General features: G+C 37.6%; 1 protein-coding gene across 1 annotated transcript in view; it reads left to right on the top strand.

The window, feature by feature from the left end:
• znf407 (zinc finger protein 407) overlaps positions 1-21731 on the top strand; it is a 202337-nt gene that overhangs the window by 87858 nt on the left and 92748 nt on the right. The window contains exon 5 of the mRNA XM_077527742.1: positions 18774-18848. Coding sequence (XP_077383868.1) covers positions 18774-18848 — 75 coding nt within the window. The remainder of the gene's footprint in view (positions 1-18773; positions 18849-21731) is intronic.

Here is a 21731-nt window from a genome sequence, read left to right as displayed (position 1 = left end):
CAACCTAGCGATGAAAACGCTATCTCGGGGAGCCTTCTGCGACAGGAGAGGGCCGAAAGCTGCGGCTGCAGACCCAACTCCAGCTTCTGCTGCAGAGGGCTCCCTCTGAGGAAACACTGGAAAAGTAAAATTACCAAACTATAATATTTTTTTAAGAACATAAGATCCAGCTAAAACTATAAAAAGAAAATATAAAAAAAAAAAAAAAAAAAAAAAAAACAAGAAGAGAGGAATAATTAATATAAAATGCTAAATGTTCGAAACATAAGTAATTAATACAACCAAAAAAGTAAAAACGGGATACATAAGATTTAGTTTGACATAAAATTAAAGCTAAGATAAATAAAATAAGTACATAAAATAAATCTTAGGTAAAAGCTACATTCAAAAGGTATGTCTAGAGCCTGTTCTTAAAAACATTAACATTCTCTGCAGCCCGGAGAGTCTCCAGCAGGCTTTTACACAGACGGGGGCTGTAAAACTGGAACGATGCCTCACCATATGTGTGCGTCCTGCTAATATCATTCAGTTTCATTCAATGTAATTCCATATCTTTCTGTATCTTTCAGCATCATTCCACATGCATCCATATTTTTCATTCAGCATGTCAGTATTCACGTTTTCTCCAGAAATGGCAAATGTCTGGTATTAGTGGAACAGTTCTGTTTTCCAGGCATAACACAGCTCGCCACCTGCTGGCATACAATATTCATTATTATTCTTTGGCTAATAATCACTATCAGTGTTTCAGATATTGTGACTTTCTTTGTGTTGATTTTTTTTTTCTCTCAAAGTAACAATGCTGAAATAAAAGGATGAGACAGATTGTCACATCTTCAGCATGCAAAATTTGTAAAGAAAAAAATCTATTTGAAGTGGTCTAATAGCTAATTGTGTTACTTTATGATATAATGTTACATTTATTTTGGGGCGGAAAAGAATTACATTGTTAAATATTTCCATTTTGTAATTGAACTAGTGCTACTGTGTCCTCGTTAAGTATTGACTGGAGACAACATGCTATTCCAGAATGTACACACCTGGAGAGACTACTATAAACACAAGGAGACCTGAGTTACAAATTACTGCACATCATAGAAATTGTGCAGCAAGCTTTTTAAAATACCAACGCTGCCAGAGCGGCGCTTTGTAATTTATCCCTTCACGGCTGTTAGCCGTGCTGCACAACTGTGATTTATTTGGTATGAGAGAAGTTTTGTTTAGAGAGATAATGAGCAGGACTTCTTTTTAATGGTTTAACACGGCACAGTGGAGAGGAGAGGGAGAAAAGCACATGTATTTTTCATACCTTTAACTGCTCTGCAGAGAGTTTGGAAAAGCAGGAAAACTGGAGGTGCATTAGCAAGAGCGGCTAACCACCCTTAACCAGCATCTTCAAAACATTTTCTGAAAAACATGTGATTTTCATATTACAGTAAGTAGAGTCCTGCTGCAGCAGAATGAAAATAAAAATGACTAGCAGATAATAAAGTATAGTATATATTGTAATGTCTTGTAATGTCTGTTCATTGTTGTGCGTATTTGAGGGCGGGGCCAACTAAGTAGGATGTGACGTGAGAGAGACCAGAGGGGGGAGTTGAGGAAGTTGGGGCTCAGTTCGGGAGTCTGTGTGGGGAGTGTGTGAGCGTGAGTTGCGGCTAACAGTAACTCGTGTTGATTGCGTTTGTTACCGCTGTTGTTGTTGGATTAAAAGCGATCAGATTGGATCAGTGGCTGCGTGCATCATTCATCACACGTAGGGGCATTACAATATATATTAGTGCTGTCAAAGTTAAAGCATTCACTAATTAATTAATCACAAAAAATTATCGCATTAATCATTGTATTACCAGAGATTAATCACACTATTAATTTTGACCGCAGATGATCCTTTTTAGCCGACAGCAGATGGTTACGTTAAAGGTAAATGCATTAAAGTAAAGCATTTAATAAATGTTTACATATGCCGTAGGTATTTTTTTCCCATTTTTTAAATTATGCAAATAACTAATTGATTAGAAAAAGCAGGATGAACGTGTGCAGTGGGTATACATTTTTGAAGGCTTCCTCATAACATTAAATGTCGAAAAAATTAACACATAACAGGTGCGCTTCAAATTTAGCTGCCAAAATATGTTGGGGGGAAAAAAAGCCTTTTTAAGTCAGTGATTAATCAGGATTAATCAAAATTCTAAGATGTGATTAATCTGATTAAAAAATGTAATCGTTTGACAGCTCTAATATATATATCTATATATATATATATATATATATATATATATATATATATATATATATATATAATATATTTATAATATGTATATGTTAGAGCTGTCAAAGTTAAAGCGTTAATAGATTAAATAATCACGGAAAATTGTCGCATTAGTCACGTATTAACGCAAATTAATCGCACTATTTTTTTGGACCGCACTTGAGCCTTGAACGTAACCGCGGATGCTTACATTGAAGGCTGCACAAGTCAGTGATTAGGTCAATGCATGGCATTTCCTACGCCTGTTGTTCCAAAATGAGCGGAGTGACTCCAGTTCGTGTGCTCGGTGGTAAATTTCGCTTTTAAAAAACACCCCGACGGGACTTTAGATAAAACAAAAGTAATTTACATTTACATTTTGAGCAATAGACGCATGCATGCAATTGCGTACATGCATTTAATCAATGTTTGTAAATGACATTCAGATAATAAAATGCGTTAATGTCAAAATATTACGGTATTTTGTAGGGGTGTGAATTGCCTAGTACCTGACGATTCGATTCGTATCACGATTCACAGGTCACGATTCGATTCGATACCGATTAATCCCGATACGAATGGTCACGATTCGATACCGATTAATCCCGATACGAATGGTCACGATTCGATACCGATTAATCCCGATACGAATTTATAAGTCGATTGTTGCGATTTTTTTCCATTCAAATTTAGAAAATACTATCAGTAAATTTGTACATGTACACTGTAAGATTTGTATGAATATATTTATCTAAAACTTGAGGCTTATAACCGTGAGCCACTGTACACAAACAGTTTGCAATCTGTTTCACATTTGAACAGCATTAAAATAAAAATATTAAGGCTTAATGTGCCGTTCATATAACATTCTTCCATGCTCAAGGTGTGAATCCTAAAAAAAAAAAAAAAAAAAAAAAAAAAAAAAAAAATCGATTCTGCCGATTATTGAATCGATTCGAGAATCGCGCGATGTAGTATCGCGATATATCGCCGAATCGATTTTTTTTAACACCCCTGGTATTTTGTATTTATTTTATATTAGGCAAATATGCAAGTAATTTAGCTGATTAATCGTGATTAATCAAAATTAAAAAGTGAGATTAATCAGATTAAAAATTGTAATCGTTTGAAAGCACTAATATATATATATATATATATATATATATATATATATATATATATATATATATATATATATATATAAAATCTAGATTAATCTCACTCCAATACTGGAGTTAATCTAGATTAAAATGCTTTCTTTGAATTTGGACAAAGGCAGCATGTGTTACTGAAATAATGAAACTGCCTGATGAAAAACAAGTCTTTTACTTTGTTTTAAAGACCAATAAAGTTAGGCAAGAATATAGTGTACTTAATAATAATTAACATAATTAACATTATCAATCAAATCTGTCTGAAATGGCAATACAACCAGTGCAGGGCTGTACTTACAAAAAGATCGGCTCTGACATTTGGGTTTGGCCCAACCCAACTCCTGACCACACCTGCTCTGCCATTGATGTTGATTGGTTCAGTTTGCGATCTATATTATAAATGGATTAATGGGTTGCTCCCTCTAAATTGTGCGCTGGTCTGTTGGGGTGAAAATGGGGAAAATGATCATTAAATAGCACCACATACATCGGCCCCAACAGACGCTGGCCTACCGGGCATCTACTCTGTATGCCAGATGGCCAGTCCAGCCCTGGGGCCTCATTTATAAAACATTGCGTGAAAACCTGCACAGAAAAGTACGAACGAAACTCAAAACTCACGTATACAGAAAAAAAAATTAAGATTTATAAAACCACGCGTAGACAGACATACACATATCTGCATGCAATTTCCCTTTATGAATTTCGATCCCAACCCGTGTGCGCAGCAGATTCCCCGCTGTTCCCCATTCCAATTACACGAACCGGACAGGAAATCGTGTGTCTCGCATCAAGGTAAATCCGGTATATTTAAAAATAAAACCGTTTACGAACTCGTTTTTTTGGGGAGGGAAGCTACCTAGCTACATAGCATGACCTCAGTCAGACATTTAAGACAAAAAATGAGCTCAGAATAAATTAAACACGACAAAATGATACTATTTAAACACAAAATGTACTTACACATGGTAGAACAGCCACGCTAGAAGTCCCAGAAATAATGTACAAAAACATATCAATGTGACAACAGGCAAGTGTGGCTATTGTTTACAAATAGAACTCTATATCCACGCTTGTTATTGGGTGAACTCAACTCTCCAGCATGAACCCCACGTGTTCTTGTGATCTGTCTGCAGTCCTTGCGGTGTCCGTACGGCCGCCGTACAGAAAACGCACCGTTCAGCAGTCAGTGTGAATTGGGCTTAACAGGACAGATTAACCCTGCCGACGGGCTAAAGCTTCCAAGAACAAATTAACTCCCGAAAGTTAAAGTGTATTAGGATAGATTTAATCCCCACTCCCCTGATATTCAGCAATTGATTAATGCTAAGTTTTATTATTTTTTTTCAAAAATAGACCTTTTTTTTCCCCACACCCCTCTAGACATTCCACAGCTACCAGATATTCTGTGAAATGGCTAATTTCAACTCTTCCTTGAAAAAAAATTGTCAATTTATGTTGAGCGATTATGATTTTATAGCACTTTTTTATGAATAATTGTGTGTTAAGTGCTGTATCAGGCATTTTGGACAGTCACATGATCAACATGACATATCACGTGCGTAAAATACACATTGAATGACAGGGCTGCCAGTACCAACAAATAACTCACGAGAAATTATCACGTACGGACATCAAAGGTGGAATTTCGCCTTACAGTAAAGAAGCACTTCTTCAAAAGCAGTACACCCACGGAGGACTCGCCAAAGATTTGTTTCCAACTAAAAGCCGGAAGAAACTGGCAGGTCCACCCCGCCGGCGAGTCGAAGTGGACGGTAAACATCCGGGTGATTTTTACTCTGCTCGGCTAAGCTGCATGTTGTGTGCTAAGCTCGCTTTAGCCCACATTAGGAGCGGCCAACCCCCTACTGCCCCACCCCCACATGGAATGACATGAAACCTGACTTGCTGAGGATTTTACTCTGAACAGAATTGGTGCAGCATTTGGGATCGAAGACGGTCTTTTTCATGCCCATTACGTCAGCAAACTTTTACGCACGGGATACGTCATCACGATCACATGACCAGGAATATGGCATTCACCAAGGTATGTTCGAATTTTGATAATTTAAAAGAAAATTCAGGGAATAAGATGCCAGAGATAGTTGCACTTGAATTATATATACAATGAATTATAAGTCTTGTATCGCTTTAACCCCCGGGGATTAATCTGTCCTAGGACTTTGATGAAAAATAGTGGAGTAGTCCTCGCAGCAGACTATCAGACTATGGTTTCTGGGCGCTCCAGCGAGGGCAGGCGAGCATGTGCAAAAGTAGGCTGGGCATAGACCACCTCTTTGGGTTCGCTGGAGGGTAGCCTTAGTCAGAACTTTTCCTATTTGGAGCTCCAGATTTAGCAGCCAAGTGTGAGTAAAAGGAGGCCTGGCACACTCCTGAATGTTGTTTGTTTTTTTTTTTTTAATGAAAATTTTAACAAACATTTTGGCATTGAACATAAGTCAAAACAAAAAGTCAAAGTGCGGTTTACAAGGCACTGAATAGAAACAATCAACACGACACAAACACACCCCTACACCCGCACACTCCCACGCACGCATACATGCGGCATATATACATTAGAGGTCATCAAACAATTGCAACTCTTCAAGGTTTTGCATCAGGAATATAACATTTTACACTCCTGAATGTTAGCCTGCATGCTACTTGCTAGTGCAACACTAGCTACCTGCAGAGACCATAGATATATAATAGATAAGAGAGCAAGTCGTGTGTTTGGCTGCAAAAGTTCATAATAACAAATAACAAATAATGTTTGTTACAAACATCAGGTATGAAGCTATGATACCAGCCACAAGTGCCATATTATAATTTTGGCTTTAACATAGAGACCATGACAGCTGTCGATGTGGCCGCTTGCATATGGAACGTGTGTTTTACTTGCTTTGCGTGTTTTACGATGGTGTAGCATTTCAAAATGTCATAATCAGCTTTGCAACTTGTTCCGCTGTTGCCGTTTGAACTAACAACCGGGAAGAAAAAAAAGCATACAGATCACTTATGAGCAGTGATAGCTTGGCCTGGCATGAATGACCACACGTCATCATTCAGTGTCTATGCTGATGCCAGCGTATCGGCGCCCCCCTTGATAATAGTATCAATGGGAACAACACTAAAAATGACCGAGATGTTGGAGAGATACTTGTGTCTTTCTGGCTACTGTCTATATGCCCTTTTACCTGAGCTAGGATATGAACCCAAAACCTCTTGACTGTGAAGGAAGATGTGCTAACCTCAATGCTGCCCTAATGATAATCATAATAAATTAACAATAAAATATGCTTCTGCCTTGTTCATTATACACGTCTCCTTTCATCTCAAACAAAGGACAGTGTTTTTCTCTCTTCAGCATTTTTTTTTCAAGTTACGATTTGAATACCAAATGAAAGCAGTTAATTAGGAAATATAATGAAGCTGAGTGGCCTAATATTCAACATTACTATGACTCTTTGAGCTTTAGGCTTCCTAAGACTGAAACTGCCATCGGCACATCACAATGATGTCTTCAATAATAGATTACTTAACAGTTGGGAAGGAACAGTACAGTGTTCCCTCATATTTTGCGGTTGTTATGTTCCACGCCCACCGCGATAGGTGAATTTACGCAAAGTAGCCGTCGTCGAAAAAAAAGTGGCGGAGGCACAAGCGTGTGAACATCTTGCAGTGTCCCCCTGAACGCAGAAGAAAGGTTCACACGCGATCACACAAAAGACACTATTGGGTTTCAAAACAAAACCCATGCACCCACTCATGCATGCATATTTTGTAAATAACCCCAAATTTGTAAATAGTTTATCAAAAGTGAAAATGTTGATGTTATTTCCCTGTATAGTACGTAAATAGCGCACACGCACGAGCACGCACGCACACGCAGGAGCACGCACACACGAGCACGCACACGCACGCCCACACACATGCACAAATATTCCTGTAAATGATCTTTATTTTGTAAATAGTTTGTGAAATGTGAAAATATTGCTGTTTACAGACGCTATCAGATATGTAAATAAATCCTTATTTTGCTATCAAAAACACATTTTCATTTTTTTTTTTCATGTTTTATGGAAGGCAAGGACTGTTGAGATATTTGAGATGTCACTAAACCAAAAAATATTACTGTAAAAGTCACTGTTTTGCAGAAAATGCATCATTTCACAAAAAGCTTAATTTCTCCTTATTTTGCCCGAGATTCTTGAATTATGTCAAATCAAGCCATTTTCAAATGATGATTACTAAAGAACAGAATAAGGTAGAATCTAACTTTTTTTTTTCTAATGAAAGAGGAGAACCCAATCTTTCAAACGACACCCACCATGTCTATTTAGTCATAGCACACAATATTCTAATAAGCATTGAAAATATGTGGAATCTGGTGGGATTCTGGAGTTACCTTGTCAGAAAATGCGTGGGATTTAAAGAGTTAATATATATCACACACCCCGGGCAAATTTTGATTTAAAGTTACTTTTATTCAATCAGCAATTTAACTTAAAGTACCACTGATTGTCACACCCACCTAAGTGGTTCTCTGCATTTGACCCATCCCCAGAGGGAGCGGTGAGCAGCAACAGGGGCCGCGTTGGGGAATCATTTGGGGATCTTTTGTCTCCCAGATGATAATAGGATGTTGTACAACAGGCATTACTGTGGGGAAATGTTTTTTATTAGATTTTATATACGGTACATTTGAACAAAAAGTGGCATGTCCAAAATTATGTATACCCTTCTCAAAAATCAATAGAAAAGCTTTTATTTATAGGACTGCTTGATTATGAAGAAAATATTGATTACGATTATTTTGGTAATAATTGAAATCACGATTAGGATGATAATTTATTTTTCGGTAAAAAACAAGAAACCATCTAAACAACAACGGTAACAATTATTAAGAGAAATACAATTTTTTTGAAACACTATAATTATGCACGTTTATTTTGGATGAAAATTAAATTAGTTCTTTTAAAATTTTAAAAAGAGGTCCTCGTATAAATTTAAACTAAAAAAAACTCAAAATTAGTATTAATCTTTTTTTGACAATTATGCTAATTTTGTAATTGTGTACTGTAATAATTGAAATTGTAATTGAATTTCGATTAATTGCACAGCCCTATCCTATAGTTGCTGATTTAGCTTTTTGCAAGTCTGCAAGATATTTTTGCCCATTCATCTTTAGTGATGAGCTCCATCTCTTTCAAGTTGGTCTTCTTATCATCTTTTGCTCCCTCCACAGATTCTCAACTGAATTCAAGCCTTGGCCTCTGCAAAATGTTAATATTTTCATCCACGAACTATTTCTTAACCACTTTGGCTGCGTGTTTTGGGATTTTGTCATGCTAAAATGTCCGCAGACTGCCCAATGTTTTGTGAAATCTTGAGTATCTGTTTTTTTCCCCATGGTGCCATTTACTGTGATTAGGTACCCTGGTCCAGGGGCTGAAAAGCAACCACAAAGTATTAGGTTCCCACCATCATGTTTGATAGTGAGGATGGTGTTCTTGGGGTTGAAATGATGTTCATCACTAAATAAAGGATACATCATTGTGGGTGAAGATGTAATTTGTTTCATTTGATCATAAAATATAAGACCAGAAATATTCAACTTTGTCCAGATAACCATTTGCAAAGGCCGAGTGCTTTTTATGGCATTGTCTTCCCTGGTCGGTGACCGTAGAACCCAGCAGTGTGCAGTGTCTGTTGGACGGTCTGCCTTGAGATATTGCCATCAGCAGAGGCCACATTCACCAATATGGCCTTGGTGGCACTCCTTGAATTATTTTCCACCTCTCTCACTATGCGCCTGGCCAGCACAGGTGTCACTTTTGGCTTACGGGCATGTCATGTTTGAAATTTTCCACAGTGTGGAATGTTTTACAGTTTTTTAATGGGGGACTCGACCTTAAACATTTCTTTACAATAATATGTTTTATGTGACCTCACTAGTCTAAACATGACATTCTGATTAAGGATGCACGATAATGCTATTTTCAACCGATACTGATAAACCAATAATTTAGAGGTGCCGATGTCGATGTATGGAAAGCACCATGAAGCTGAATTTTGTTGATATGAGCCACACCCACAACAGATGGACCAACGTGGCATGTCTATAATTATTGCTGGGTTTCTTTATTATCTGGTTTATCTGTATGAAATCAAATTGCTGATAATTATCGACAGATTTCTCTATTATCTGGTTTATCTGTTTGACGTCAAATTGGTCGATAATTGCCGATACATACATACATACATACATACATATATATATATATATATATATATATATATATATATATATATATATATATATATATATATATATATATATATATATATATATATATATATATACATATCGGCAATTATCGACCAATTTGAAATATATATATAGCAAGTTAACACTTTAACTTTGACACCACTAACACACGCACCCACACACACACACATATATATATATATATATATATATATATATATATATATATATATATAATATTTGTGGAATATGAGTTATGCAGCAAAATCCAGCCATTTTTATGCATCTCAGAGGCAGCCATTTTGCCACTTGCTCAGGCAACGACCAATCACAGCTGACCTGTTTTCTAAAGCTGAGCTGTGATTGGTTGTTACCTGAGACGTGAGCAATTCTGATGTCATTTTCACTCGACAGCAAGTGGCAAAATGGTCTCCTTCTGATATTGATACAAACTGCTGGATTTTGCTGCTTCGCTCCTATTCCACTAACGCAATATTAACCAGAATACCGCATTTACGCTAGTGTGGCTGCATAGAACATATTATTGTTAAAAATGTTTTTTGGGGGGGAACTTTGCACAGTAGCCACTGGAAGTTCTCGAACTTGAAAACATTTAGCCATAGCCTTATTGCTCTTTCCACACTTGTGAGCAGCCACAGTACACAAATGCAGACCCTCAGTCTTCTCCTGTGGCCTGGACTGTGGACCATTACTGTCCACAGTCAAGCCTGCTGCAGACACTGCTGTTTTTCACCTGTTGAATGTCAGTTGACTTAAACAGCTTTTCCTAATCAATCAGGTTAATTGGGATGCTTTAGAACAGTTTAGACTATATGAAATAGTTTAAAACTTTGCATTTTCCCATTGACTTTGACAGTTTGCAAAGGGTATGAAATCCCACTGGGTATGGTTGCGTACTTATGGCATGAACTGAGCTCATTCATACGTCATGTCAAGGGAGTAATAACGAGATAAACATTACTCTATCCATATTAGATATGAATTATGACACATCTTTGTCTTATGTTCATCAAATAAGACTTATTTAATAATTTCATATTATAATAGTATAATTGTAATTTGATCTGAGAGTTGTTTTCCAACCTGTGGAGCAAAAGCACTTATTTTGCAAAAGAAAAACCTCACGGTAAACCAGCAAACTAAAATTAGAGGTTTTCATACTGAAATAATGATCTTAACTGAGTTTAGTCACAAATGTACTTAGTGTGAAATCTGGGCTTGTATAGTTGAACACAAAACTGATATATTTGCAGGTAACCATGACTTAGTCTCTTTTATGAATGGCAACAGACTGAGATACACAGGTTGGTTTTACCTTTTGCCATCTAATTGAGAGCAGTTATTCGTTATTCCTGCCACTATATACCACACTGGCATAAACCGGACCGAACCGTGGTATTTGTGAACCGCTCCACCACTAATGTGTGTGTGCGCGTGTGTGTATTCATCTCACATAAGACATTGCACTGCACACATACAGGTAGATCTAAATGATCCTTTAATGGAACAGTGTGCACTGGAGCTGGGAACGCAATGGGGCGCTGCCACCACCGATGAGAACTTTGCCTCAATCAATCCGTCAAGCCCCATCACCTGCCTCAGCAGATGATCCAGACACCCCTTTGGTGAAGGGAAGTGAGCTTTTAATGTACCTCTTCTTAGACTAGAGGACACATGCACATAGGCACACACAAAAAAAACATGGCTCATCAGAAATGGTGTCTGTTTCATTCAAATGGTTGACATTGATCAGTCATCAAGGAGACAGCCCCTTTTATTTTTTATGAAGATCACATTAGTGTAGATCAAGTACTTGCTTTCTACCAGTGCAGGAAGGATAATAAAATCAATTTGGATGTTTTATTTATTTATTTCCTTCACTATATCCGTTACATGATTGAGATGTCTCTATTAGCGGCTCTCTTAAGGGCCCAGGTTGATATTGATGCAGTCACCTCTTGCTTCTGTCAAGCAGAGCAACAGAAATGTAAACTGGTTTTGCCATTATTCTTCTCATCAGTTTACATTTCAGGCATCTAATCTGTAAATTTAATCGAGGTGTTGTTTTAAGGATTACTAAAACGCTACTTAAATTCCACATAATTTATTGGTGGGGCTGAGTAGAGTCCACATATTCCATTTTGGTGCTGAGTTGGAGGAGAAAAAAATAGATAGTTGAGATATGAATAGAAAAAAAATTATCATCGTTTATCAATTGCAGAACAAGATTAGGGATGCTGTCAAATTGTATCCATAAGAATAAATAAAGTAAAACAATGAATATTTTTTTTTAAAAATGAGTCATAACAGCATTTGTTAGTTTTCATCCTGTGCTACAAACCTGCTGTAAAATATTTAGCACTTTTAAAACTGTAAACTTAGTATAATCAGACTCTCAGTTCTTATTCCTGAGTTTCACTGTCATGAGGCAGTAACTGTCTATCAACAAACGTCTTATCTTCTGTCTTCTTGTTCCTGTCTGTTTATATGCTTGTCTGACATCTCAGCGCTGCAAGGCTTGCTGTCAGCCAAGTGTCAGTTTTTGTTCTTCTGTCAATTCACTTGCCTGTCAAAGCTACTCAGATGCGACATGTCATCTTATCCCGATGTTTCCACTTTTAGAGGCTTGATTGAGGGAAAAAAAAAAAAATCATTTGCTTCCATTTACTCAGGAAATTAACTTTGTTTTGGCTTTTTAAAAATGGGAAGTTTAACAAAAGATGGGGAAAACATAATGTAAGGGAAGAGTATTTTTTTTTCTAAAAACCAGATTAAAAGAAAATCTGGTTATTCCATTCCAATGTGTACGGAGTACAGGCTAATATTTGCCATTTCATCTCAGTTTCATCAATTGTCATTCGAGCTGTGTTATAAACATGGCATAGCCCTAAATCACATAGCCAAGTTTCGTTTCAGTTCAACTCAACTTAACTGACCTCATAAAGCACTTTAAAATATGGTAACCCTTTCATTTTAAGAGAAATGTTTCTGTGAAGCAAGAAATATTATTAAACGGGCAACAGATAATTAAGTTGAATAAAAATAGCCATCATTTTGAGAAAATATGGATAATTCAGCTTTTAAAGAAGGGCAGGCTTTAGTAAAAGATGGGAAATTAAGCTAAAAAGTAAAATAAGGAATAACTTTTTTTGTTAAATTAGATAAAATTGTAAAACAAAACAAAAAAAAATCTCATGTCACTCTAATGTGTACAATCCATTCTTGTTTCATCAATAGTCATTTGAGAAGTGTTCTGAACAATGCAATGCAACATGGCGGTGCCCTGAATCACGTAGTCAAGTTTCATTTCACATACAATCATACACAGATGTACTTTTTTCACTGATTGATATGTTTGATGGTGGAGCAACAACATTTTTCAACAGGAAACATATAGTTATATAAATGAAATTGACTTAACTATGCCCATAATGTTTGTTTCGGTTATACTGCTTGACAAACTCAATAAGTTAACAATATTAAAGGAAACCACAACATGTTCTTTACTTTCAAAACGTGTGTCTGAACACCTCTGACCACATTTTCTAGATCCCTGCTAATATATTATGACACAATGATATTATTATTATTATTAAAAAAAAAAAAAAATAGATTAAATCTGCCATATAGTTTTGTAAATTGAGACCATTCTTGAGGGACACTGCAAACCACTAATGTTTGGGCAGTTGAAGAAGAGGGTAAAGTAATTGGAGAAAAGCTCCATGTAGAATTGATTATAAAGTATGTCAAAGAGAAAAAAAATACTGAAAAACAAATAACAAAATATCAACAAACTGTTTAATGTGAATGCAAAGCCATATGGGGTAGTACCGTATAAAGATGGATGAAGAGTCTACCGAACATGAAGGTATTTGCGAGTGAGAGAGGAATGCATTGATGGGAGCTACCTGCTGCTGATAGCAGTCTGATTCAGTGAGGGATGGAGGACGATCCAGCTGTGACATTAAAGCAGCAGGTGGAGGCCATCATTAGGACAGGCACAGGAGGCTGTAGCATAGCAGACCATTTCACAGTTTGGCTTTGGGTAGCCCAGTGCTACATGTCTTTCTATACTCTTATTTCATTCACCCCATCTTTATAAGTCTGTAGTTTCAAGCCAAAGTTTGAATGGCGACTCTCACGTATGTTTTCCAATGACCTTAAATCAAAGTATTCAATAGAATTATTCTGGCATACCAAATTAAGATTTAGGGCCTTATCGTACATGAGTATATCAACTTAAGGTGTACTACTTATTACGGTCAGAGTGGTTTAGGAATTCTATGTGGTATTTTGTACTTCATTTTTGCTGTGCATGGAAAACGTTGAGTATGAGAAAACTGATCAACATTTTCAGTGCTTCTTTCCCATGTGTGAACTTCTGAATCTTCTTGAAGAAGAAACACTGTTTGAACCTGCCTTGTTTTCATGTGGGCAAAAGCTTTGGAACATGTGACTGACAGTTGTATTTTACGTTCATTATTCAGACAGTATTCTACTCTGAGGTTCAGGTTTGCCTGTGAATGCCGCTGTACATGGACAATCGTAAGAGAGGTGTGTAACCAACACAAAACTAGAAAGTTGTCTGCGTGAGTGGGGGGAGGGAGAAATAAAAATAAATAAATAAATAATATATAAGTCTGAGAGGAGATGTAATCTATCAGAGCCATTGCACAACTAATAATTTGTAATGCCCAGAAGGAGAAGAAAAAAGACTGATGTACTAAATAAAGTCAAAAGGGTAAACCAAAAAATATTAGACCTTCAAAGACATTCCCCAAAGTTTAGCCATATGTCCTTCAATGTAAGGAAGTTGTTTTCTGACTGAATTCTGAAATTCTGCTTAAAGACATCAAATGTAGAACTGGTTTTCACTTCCTAAAAGTAATAAGTGCACTTTAAGTTTATGCACCAATTTACCGGGACAAGACCATTATGAGGAATAAGAGGTTTAGAAAATTGATGGATGGAAGATCTGATGCAGGCTACAATCTTGGAGTTGTTGCCATGGAGATTTCTGCACCGACCAACCAGGCCTGGTTTCGATGACGACCCACTTCCCTGACGGCATCTTCTTGCAGTGGTTTAACTTATTAAGTGGATTTTCGCACTATTGTTAACAATATTTACCACCACATACTGTGTAACTTGATGCCCATTCGGCATTCACTGCAGCCTGGCCATCCTGGAAGGGGGGTTTGCGGCCCCTTCTTAAGGTTTCCTATTTTCCCCATGATGTTTTTTTTTTTTTTTTTTTTTTTTAAGATTTTCCGTGCCCTCTTGTGGTTAGATCAGGGGATGTCATTAATATTTGTCAACTGTGGGCATATGAAGCCCTTGGAGACTTTTTGTGATTAAGGGCTATAAAAATAAACTTGACTTGACGTGACTCAAAGAAGTTGGTGCATTATTCTCCTGTATGCCTGAGCGACCGCTTTCTCATCATGCCTTGTGTAGTGCACTTGAGTGAGTTTGTGCAGATTGGGGGTTAGACAACAATATGTCTGAGCCAAGTGCTCCTTGGGGCCTTTTCTTAGATCTTACATTGCTTCCAGACCTGTAGATGGGCCTATCGAGGAACACCATTAGTCAAATGAAGTTGTTTGTATCAAATATTGACATGTTATCTCTTCATCTTCAGCCGGTGGGAGGGAAAAGAGAGAGAAAGATTGTAAGTGTGGGTAATTGAGCCGTGTCTCCCATGCTTATCGGTAAAGCTCCGGCACGTCACGGACCTAACGAGCTGTGACGCTGCGATTAGTCTGAAGGGAAAGTCGAAAGTGAAACACCACGGCCTCTGTCTTCCTTTTTCTTGTCTTTTTTTCCATATCTTCTATGGATATTATGATCTTCCCTGGAGGGCATGGGCACAGCCTTATTAGCTCGTTTCACGGGGAGAAGAGAATTGATATGAATGAATGGCATGTTAAAGTATCCCTTTGTTACAGTAACCATCAAGGCTGATGGTTCAGGTTGATGATGCAGCATTAGGCATCGGGACAACAAGCTGAGGCCTTGACCTGGATGGCAGAGCATCCCTCCCTACACACATTACATTCGATTATGGGATCTTTTATATAGTGTGCATACACAGATGTATAATTGGATGCTTAGGGTATAAATTAGTTTGCATGTCGATCAATATTTATTTATTTATGTGTGCCATGCAATGCATATCAACATCATGGGGGGGGGGGGAGGGGGGGGGAGGGGGGGTTGTGGATATTAGAAAAACACAGTGTCAATCGTGACACTTTATGTGTGATGATTTATTTCACCATTTGCGAATAATTAAATTGTTGCTTTTCTGTGGGCTTTTCGTGCATATTCCTATTATTTATTTCTGTTTTCAAACAGCGTGTGTCTCTCTTGTGTGAGGTGCGTCCTCAGGGCATTTCCCATCTTACTCAAAAGTATTCTGATAAATCTGGTAGAAAAAAAATGGCCAAGATGAGAATCCCACAACATGCCAGTTTGATTTGTACCCCTCGCTATCAAGGACTGCTAATTAAAATCATATTTTGCATATGACTTGTCTTTCATGCACATATGTAAATTTCCGCTGTTGCCTTTCAGCGCTCTGTAATTAGGTTTATGAAGGACAGCTGTAATACATAATTAACAGAGATGTTTGCAAAGCTCTTTTTTTTCTCTACACTTCTAAACATGACGACTTAAACAAGCACATTACACACAAGCACAAACAACATTAGGTGTTCTCAAGGCCTTGTTTTTCTCTGAATTGTATTGATTCATCAACAGCACCTACTCTAAAATATATTTAATTATACTGTTCGTTTTATTATATGAAGTGGCTCTAAAATACCAGGTTTTTGTTATATGAAAACAACAAGACCAAAATATATTACTTTAAAACTGTTCCTCCGTTTGTTTTCTAAATAACTCAATGTGAAAAAAAACATGTACTTCATTGTTGATTTTATAAGTCACACTTTTTTTTTTTTTTTCCTGTTTGGCGGATCCTGTGACTTATACTCAGGTGCATTTTTTTTTCTTCTTTCTACTTTGGCGGCAGTTTGGTTCAGTGATAGTGGTCGTCTTGCAACACTGAGATTGTGAGTTCGATCCCAGGCCATTGTGACCATGTTGTAGCATCCTTGAGCAAGATACTGAACCCCCAGTTGCTCCTGATGCTGCTTCATCAGCAGGTGACTGATTAGTCAAAATGTAAAGTGCTCTGAGGGCCTTGTAAGGTGGAAAGGCGCTATTTAAATGAAGTACCATTTAGATATTAAAAGTATATCTCTTCCTCTCAATGAAAGAAAGTACATAATTATGCATCCACATGTTGTGTTTTTATGGCCAATTCTTAAATTATTTCTTTTGGGAGACCCACGATCCGTTTGCATTAAAACATAGTCCATTTTTAATGTTATAAAGCAAACAGCAGCTCGGAGTAGCTCGGAGCAGCTGGAACTGTTTCCGTTCTTTGTAAACACGAAGCTCTTGGATACTATGAACAAAAGAAGGGCAAATTTGAACAACAATTTGAGAGTTTCAACGGAGTACATGCTTGGGTATATTTTCATGATTTATTTTTTTGTAAAATAAATGGAATGGGCCAATCGCTTCACCATTTTGGCATAGTTCAACAGCAGCTGACAGAAGTTTTCTGTATCGATGTTACAATGAAAGTCTATGGGCTGAACATTTTTACTAAGCTTTTCCAAAACATGTAATGTTTTTCCAATGGGGTATATGCCACGGAAGGGGCGGGAATGTTTTTTGCACAACAGTTTGTTTCCAGTTCGGTTTGCGACATGTGGGCTGCGTCAAAAATAATTGTGCTTCTGACTTTGTGCCCCTGGGTTGCGCGTTCGCAACCTGGACCGGAAATAAACTGATGTGCAAAATCACATCCCGCCTCTTCCGTGGCATATGCCCCATTGAATAGTACAGGTTAAAAGTCACATTAATTGTGGAAAAAGTTTAAAATTGATTTATTTAGCCTTTTTCTTCATCTATCACACACATACACCAATCAGGGTTCTCGTGCCCACTTCACAGCGATGATCTATGATATCCTTGGCCAACTGTACATCATCCGTAAGTAAAATTGCAGTCTTCCTGTAGCGAGTACGCAAGACATAGTCAGCCAGATTGACTGTGAGGCAACATTCTAGATGATTGAGTTAGAAAAGGATTGATAAAATGTCGTGTGATTATAATGGGGCAGTACAGTGGAAAATGTTTGAATATTTATATAGTAGTTAGCATTTGCCTCAAGGGCATTGATGATGGTCCATGTTTGGGGGGACCCAGCTGTGTGCGTGCGTGCGCACGTGCGTCTGTCCATCCAAATGTTGATTATTGTCTGCTCACTCTGGCACGGTGACATAAATAGTGAAATTATTCTTTTGCTCGTTGATAGACTCATTCCTAGTAGCAAAACACGCTTGCTCGCTGGGGGAGAATAATGAATAATTATCAAATCAGAATAGGATAGTGTTGTAGAGAAGTGGACTTGAGTTTTTGCAGTGACAGTGCCAAACACATGACTGCCCCTTGGTCTCTTTCATGTAGCGCGATCCTCAGTTTCTAGATGTGGTCATTGTCTATCTGTTGTACAAAAATTGGAAGTGATGGGTGCTAAATGAAAAGGCCAGAAGATGAAAACATTGTGGAAGCAGCCCGGATGTCTGAGTATTTAGTCCTGACATCCATTCATTATGTTTTCATGTGGTGTTTAGGAGACATAATAAATCCAGGATTGTTAAAACATGGAACATGATGTTTGTTTTGGGTTGCTCAGTACTTCACTCTCTCTCTCTCTCTCTCTCTCTCTCTCTCTCTCTCTCTCTCTCTCTCTCTCTCTTTTTTATTTTATTTTTTTTATTGCTATTAAATGTACTCCAGACACATGCCCAGTTGGGCACAATTCTTTAACATGTTAAACGTGGAATGTTTAAAAAAAAGAAAGAAAAAAAAAGAGAGAGAAAAAAAAAAAAGGCCAAGCCGGAGACTGCTCATGATAAATTCACTTATGCTCTTATACGTTTACAGTGCATTGAGATGCTATGTGGTTGACACCTGCCATCTTTGTTTGTTTCTACAGATGGGCCTTTGTGATGAAGAAACACCTCAGCACCCATCTTCTTGGAAAGCACGGAATCGGTCAACGTAAAGAGAGGTGAATTTTGGAACCTATTTTATTTCCACAGTAATTCTATTAGATAAAAAAAAAAATGTAGTCCGGTGAATGGTATCTTAAATTAGCACAAATTTCAAGTTAAATTAAGTTTGAGATCTTCCATTTCCCACTTCAGTTAAATGGTCCCATCTGTCTGCTTTGGTCTTCTTCTTCACTGTTTTGTCTTTCAAACTTCATCTGGTTGTCCCCATTATTTTACTCTCTGCTCTCTGTCTTGAATCAGTCGTTGTAAATTGACTTCAGACATTTGTTTCTAAATACATTATACATGTGTGACGATAACTGCTGAAAACATGTGCAAATGCTGAGAGTTATGTAATACTCAATTATGGCTAAACTGTTCGCCATTTCAGTTTTTTAGGTTTTTTGAGCGTGGTTAAAACAGCACACAGTGAACGAGTGTTTGGATGAGTCGCCCTTTTCCCACTACCAGTGTATATGAACTTGAGCTTTCCAGTGACGTAGTGAAGGGTTGATCGTCGTTCCATGCCAAATCACCAACCCAAAAAAAATGGAAATTTCAACCAAAAATATTTGGATTTTATTGAAACTGTACATGTACTTGTTGATAGGGGTGACGGAAGACATTCGGCAAATCCTAATTGGCCTAACTTTCAAGGTTGACAGGATTTATTTTATGACTATTATGTTATTGTAGGTCATGTATTAACAGTACTTAAACTTAGTCTTTAAAAAGTCACAGTCGCCAAAGGTGGCTTTAACAAACCCACAAAAGAAATGCTATTAGAATAAATATCAATTGTTTTCACAGTAATGATATTATTATTATTATTATTATTATTATTATTATTATTATTATTATTATTAAGAATAATAGGAGTAGTAGGAGTAGTAATAGTAATAATAATACCTTTTATATGTAACGCATTAAATCTACAAGAGAAAGAACTCAAGTCTATGTAATTAGATTAATCAGACCTGAAATGTCAAAATTTGGCAATCAGTGAAAAACAAGGAGAAAACAAGCTTTTTATGAAAAGATAGATTTTATGCACAACAGTGACTTTTGCACTAATATTTTTTCTGGTTTAGTGGACATCTCAAACTTCAACAAACACTCTTCCGTGTGTGTGTGTGTGTGTGTGTGTGTGTGTGTGTGTGTGTATATATATATATATATATATATATATATATATATATATATATATATATATATATATATATATATATATATATATATATATATGCACAGAATATGCATTGGACAAGGCTCGAATCCTTTTCATGTGTGAGGTGATCAACAATCATCAGTTTCAGTGTGTTTAAACCTGCACTAGTGTCATCATTTTTTTTTACAACAGCCCTGCAGATGGATTTTTATCTCATCATTAATTAATTATCATATTTCCAACAGCTTAATTAGAACAAGGTCATTGAGGATGGCCTATTAAGTGGAGCAAATTTGGATAAATGTAACAGAATAGATGTATGGAGAGGATGATAACAATCACACATAGGAAAATGGGATGTATGACAAAAAGTCAGGTTGTGTGCGTGTGCGTGTGAGCGTGTGCATGTCCGACTGTGCATGAGAGGGATTCATTGTGGTGGGGGAAGTACTGTGTAGATGTCTGTGTAGGGTGGTATTGAACTAGAAACTGAGGACCAGTGAAGGGGTGACTTGAGAGGTGATGAGGATCTTTTTCTTTATTTATTTTTTTTTCCGGCGGGGTGAAAATAGCACTCATGCTAGGTGGCCGGCGGTGGATAGATGGATTGAAGTGGGACAGTCTCAAGAAGGGAAGTTTAATCAACATCTCTATGGCCCTGTTCACCTGATATTTTTAGAACACTGGGGAGAACTGTTAGTTAAAGAATAAGTGGTGCAGAAAGAAGACACCTAGTTAGTCACAGAGTGACACTTGCTAAGGTACTCTTAGCCTTTGAATGTTTTTTGCTGAAGTTGCACATAATTGTAAAGTGGAATAAAGATGGTAAATTGTTTTCAAAATTTTAAGCGAATATAAATCTACAGTAGGCGAGTGGTTAGCACGTCCGCCTCCCAGTTCTGAGGACAGGCTCCGGCCTTCCTGGGTGGAGTTTGCATGTTCTCCGGGTACTCGGGTCTCCTCCCACACTCCAAAGACATGCATGGCATTGGGCGCTCTGAATTGTCCCTAGGTGTGCTTGTGCGTGTGGATTGTTGTTCGTCTCTGTGTGCCCTGCGATTGGCTGGCAACCAGTTCAGGGTGTACCCCGCCTACTGCCCAAAGCCAGCTGAGATAGGCTCCAGCACCCCCCGCGACCCTTGTGAGGAATGAGCGGTCAAGAAAATGGATGGATGGATGGATGGATGGATAAATCTACAGTGTGATGTGCATTTGTATTCAGCCTCCTGTACTCTGATACCCTTAAATATAATCCATTGCAATCAGTTGCCTACAGAAGTAACCTATTTAATAGGAAAAGTCCACTGCTGTATAATTTACTTCTGTATAAGCTTGTTTTGTGAATGCCTCAGTTCCCTTGTTAGGGAACACTTTAGGTAGTGAACAGCAGCATCATGAAGAACAAGAAATCACCAGGCAGGTCGGCGATGAAGTTATGGAAAAGTTTAAAATGTTTAGCCTTTTTGGGTAGTAATCTTGTCGTGCCACCAGAAGCCAAATTGTGGTGGCCCTGCCAGAACCAGCACTGGCCCTGTATAACGTTAGCCTTGGCCCGTTGGATTCACAACACGTGCGTACCAGCCCGTTTTGCTCATACAACTGTGCGTATGTTTACAATTCATTGCAAATGCCGATGGCACCCAAATTTGCATTACCGCTGGCCATTTCCCACTTAAAAGGGCATCCGTTTGAAGGATCTCAGCCAATGCGCAGAGGTTAGGAAAACACACAC

Source organism: Festucalex cinctus, chromosome 7 (genome assembly GCF_051991245.1).
Source record: "Festucalex cinctus isolate MCC-2025b chromosome 7, RoL_Fcin_1.0, whole genome shotgun sequence".
Taxonomy (NCBI): Eukaryota; Metazoa; Chordata; class Actinopteri; order Syngnathiformes; family Syngnathidae; genus Festucalex; species Festucalex cinctus.
The sequence above is the reverse complement of the archived record's forward strand: the minus strand, read 5'-3'. Positions and strand labels throughout refer to the sequence as shown.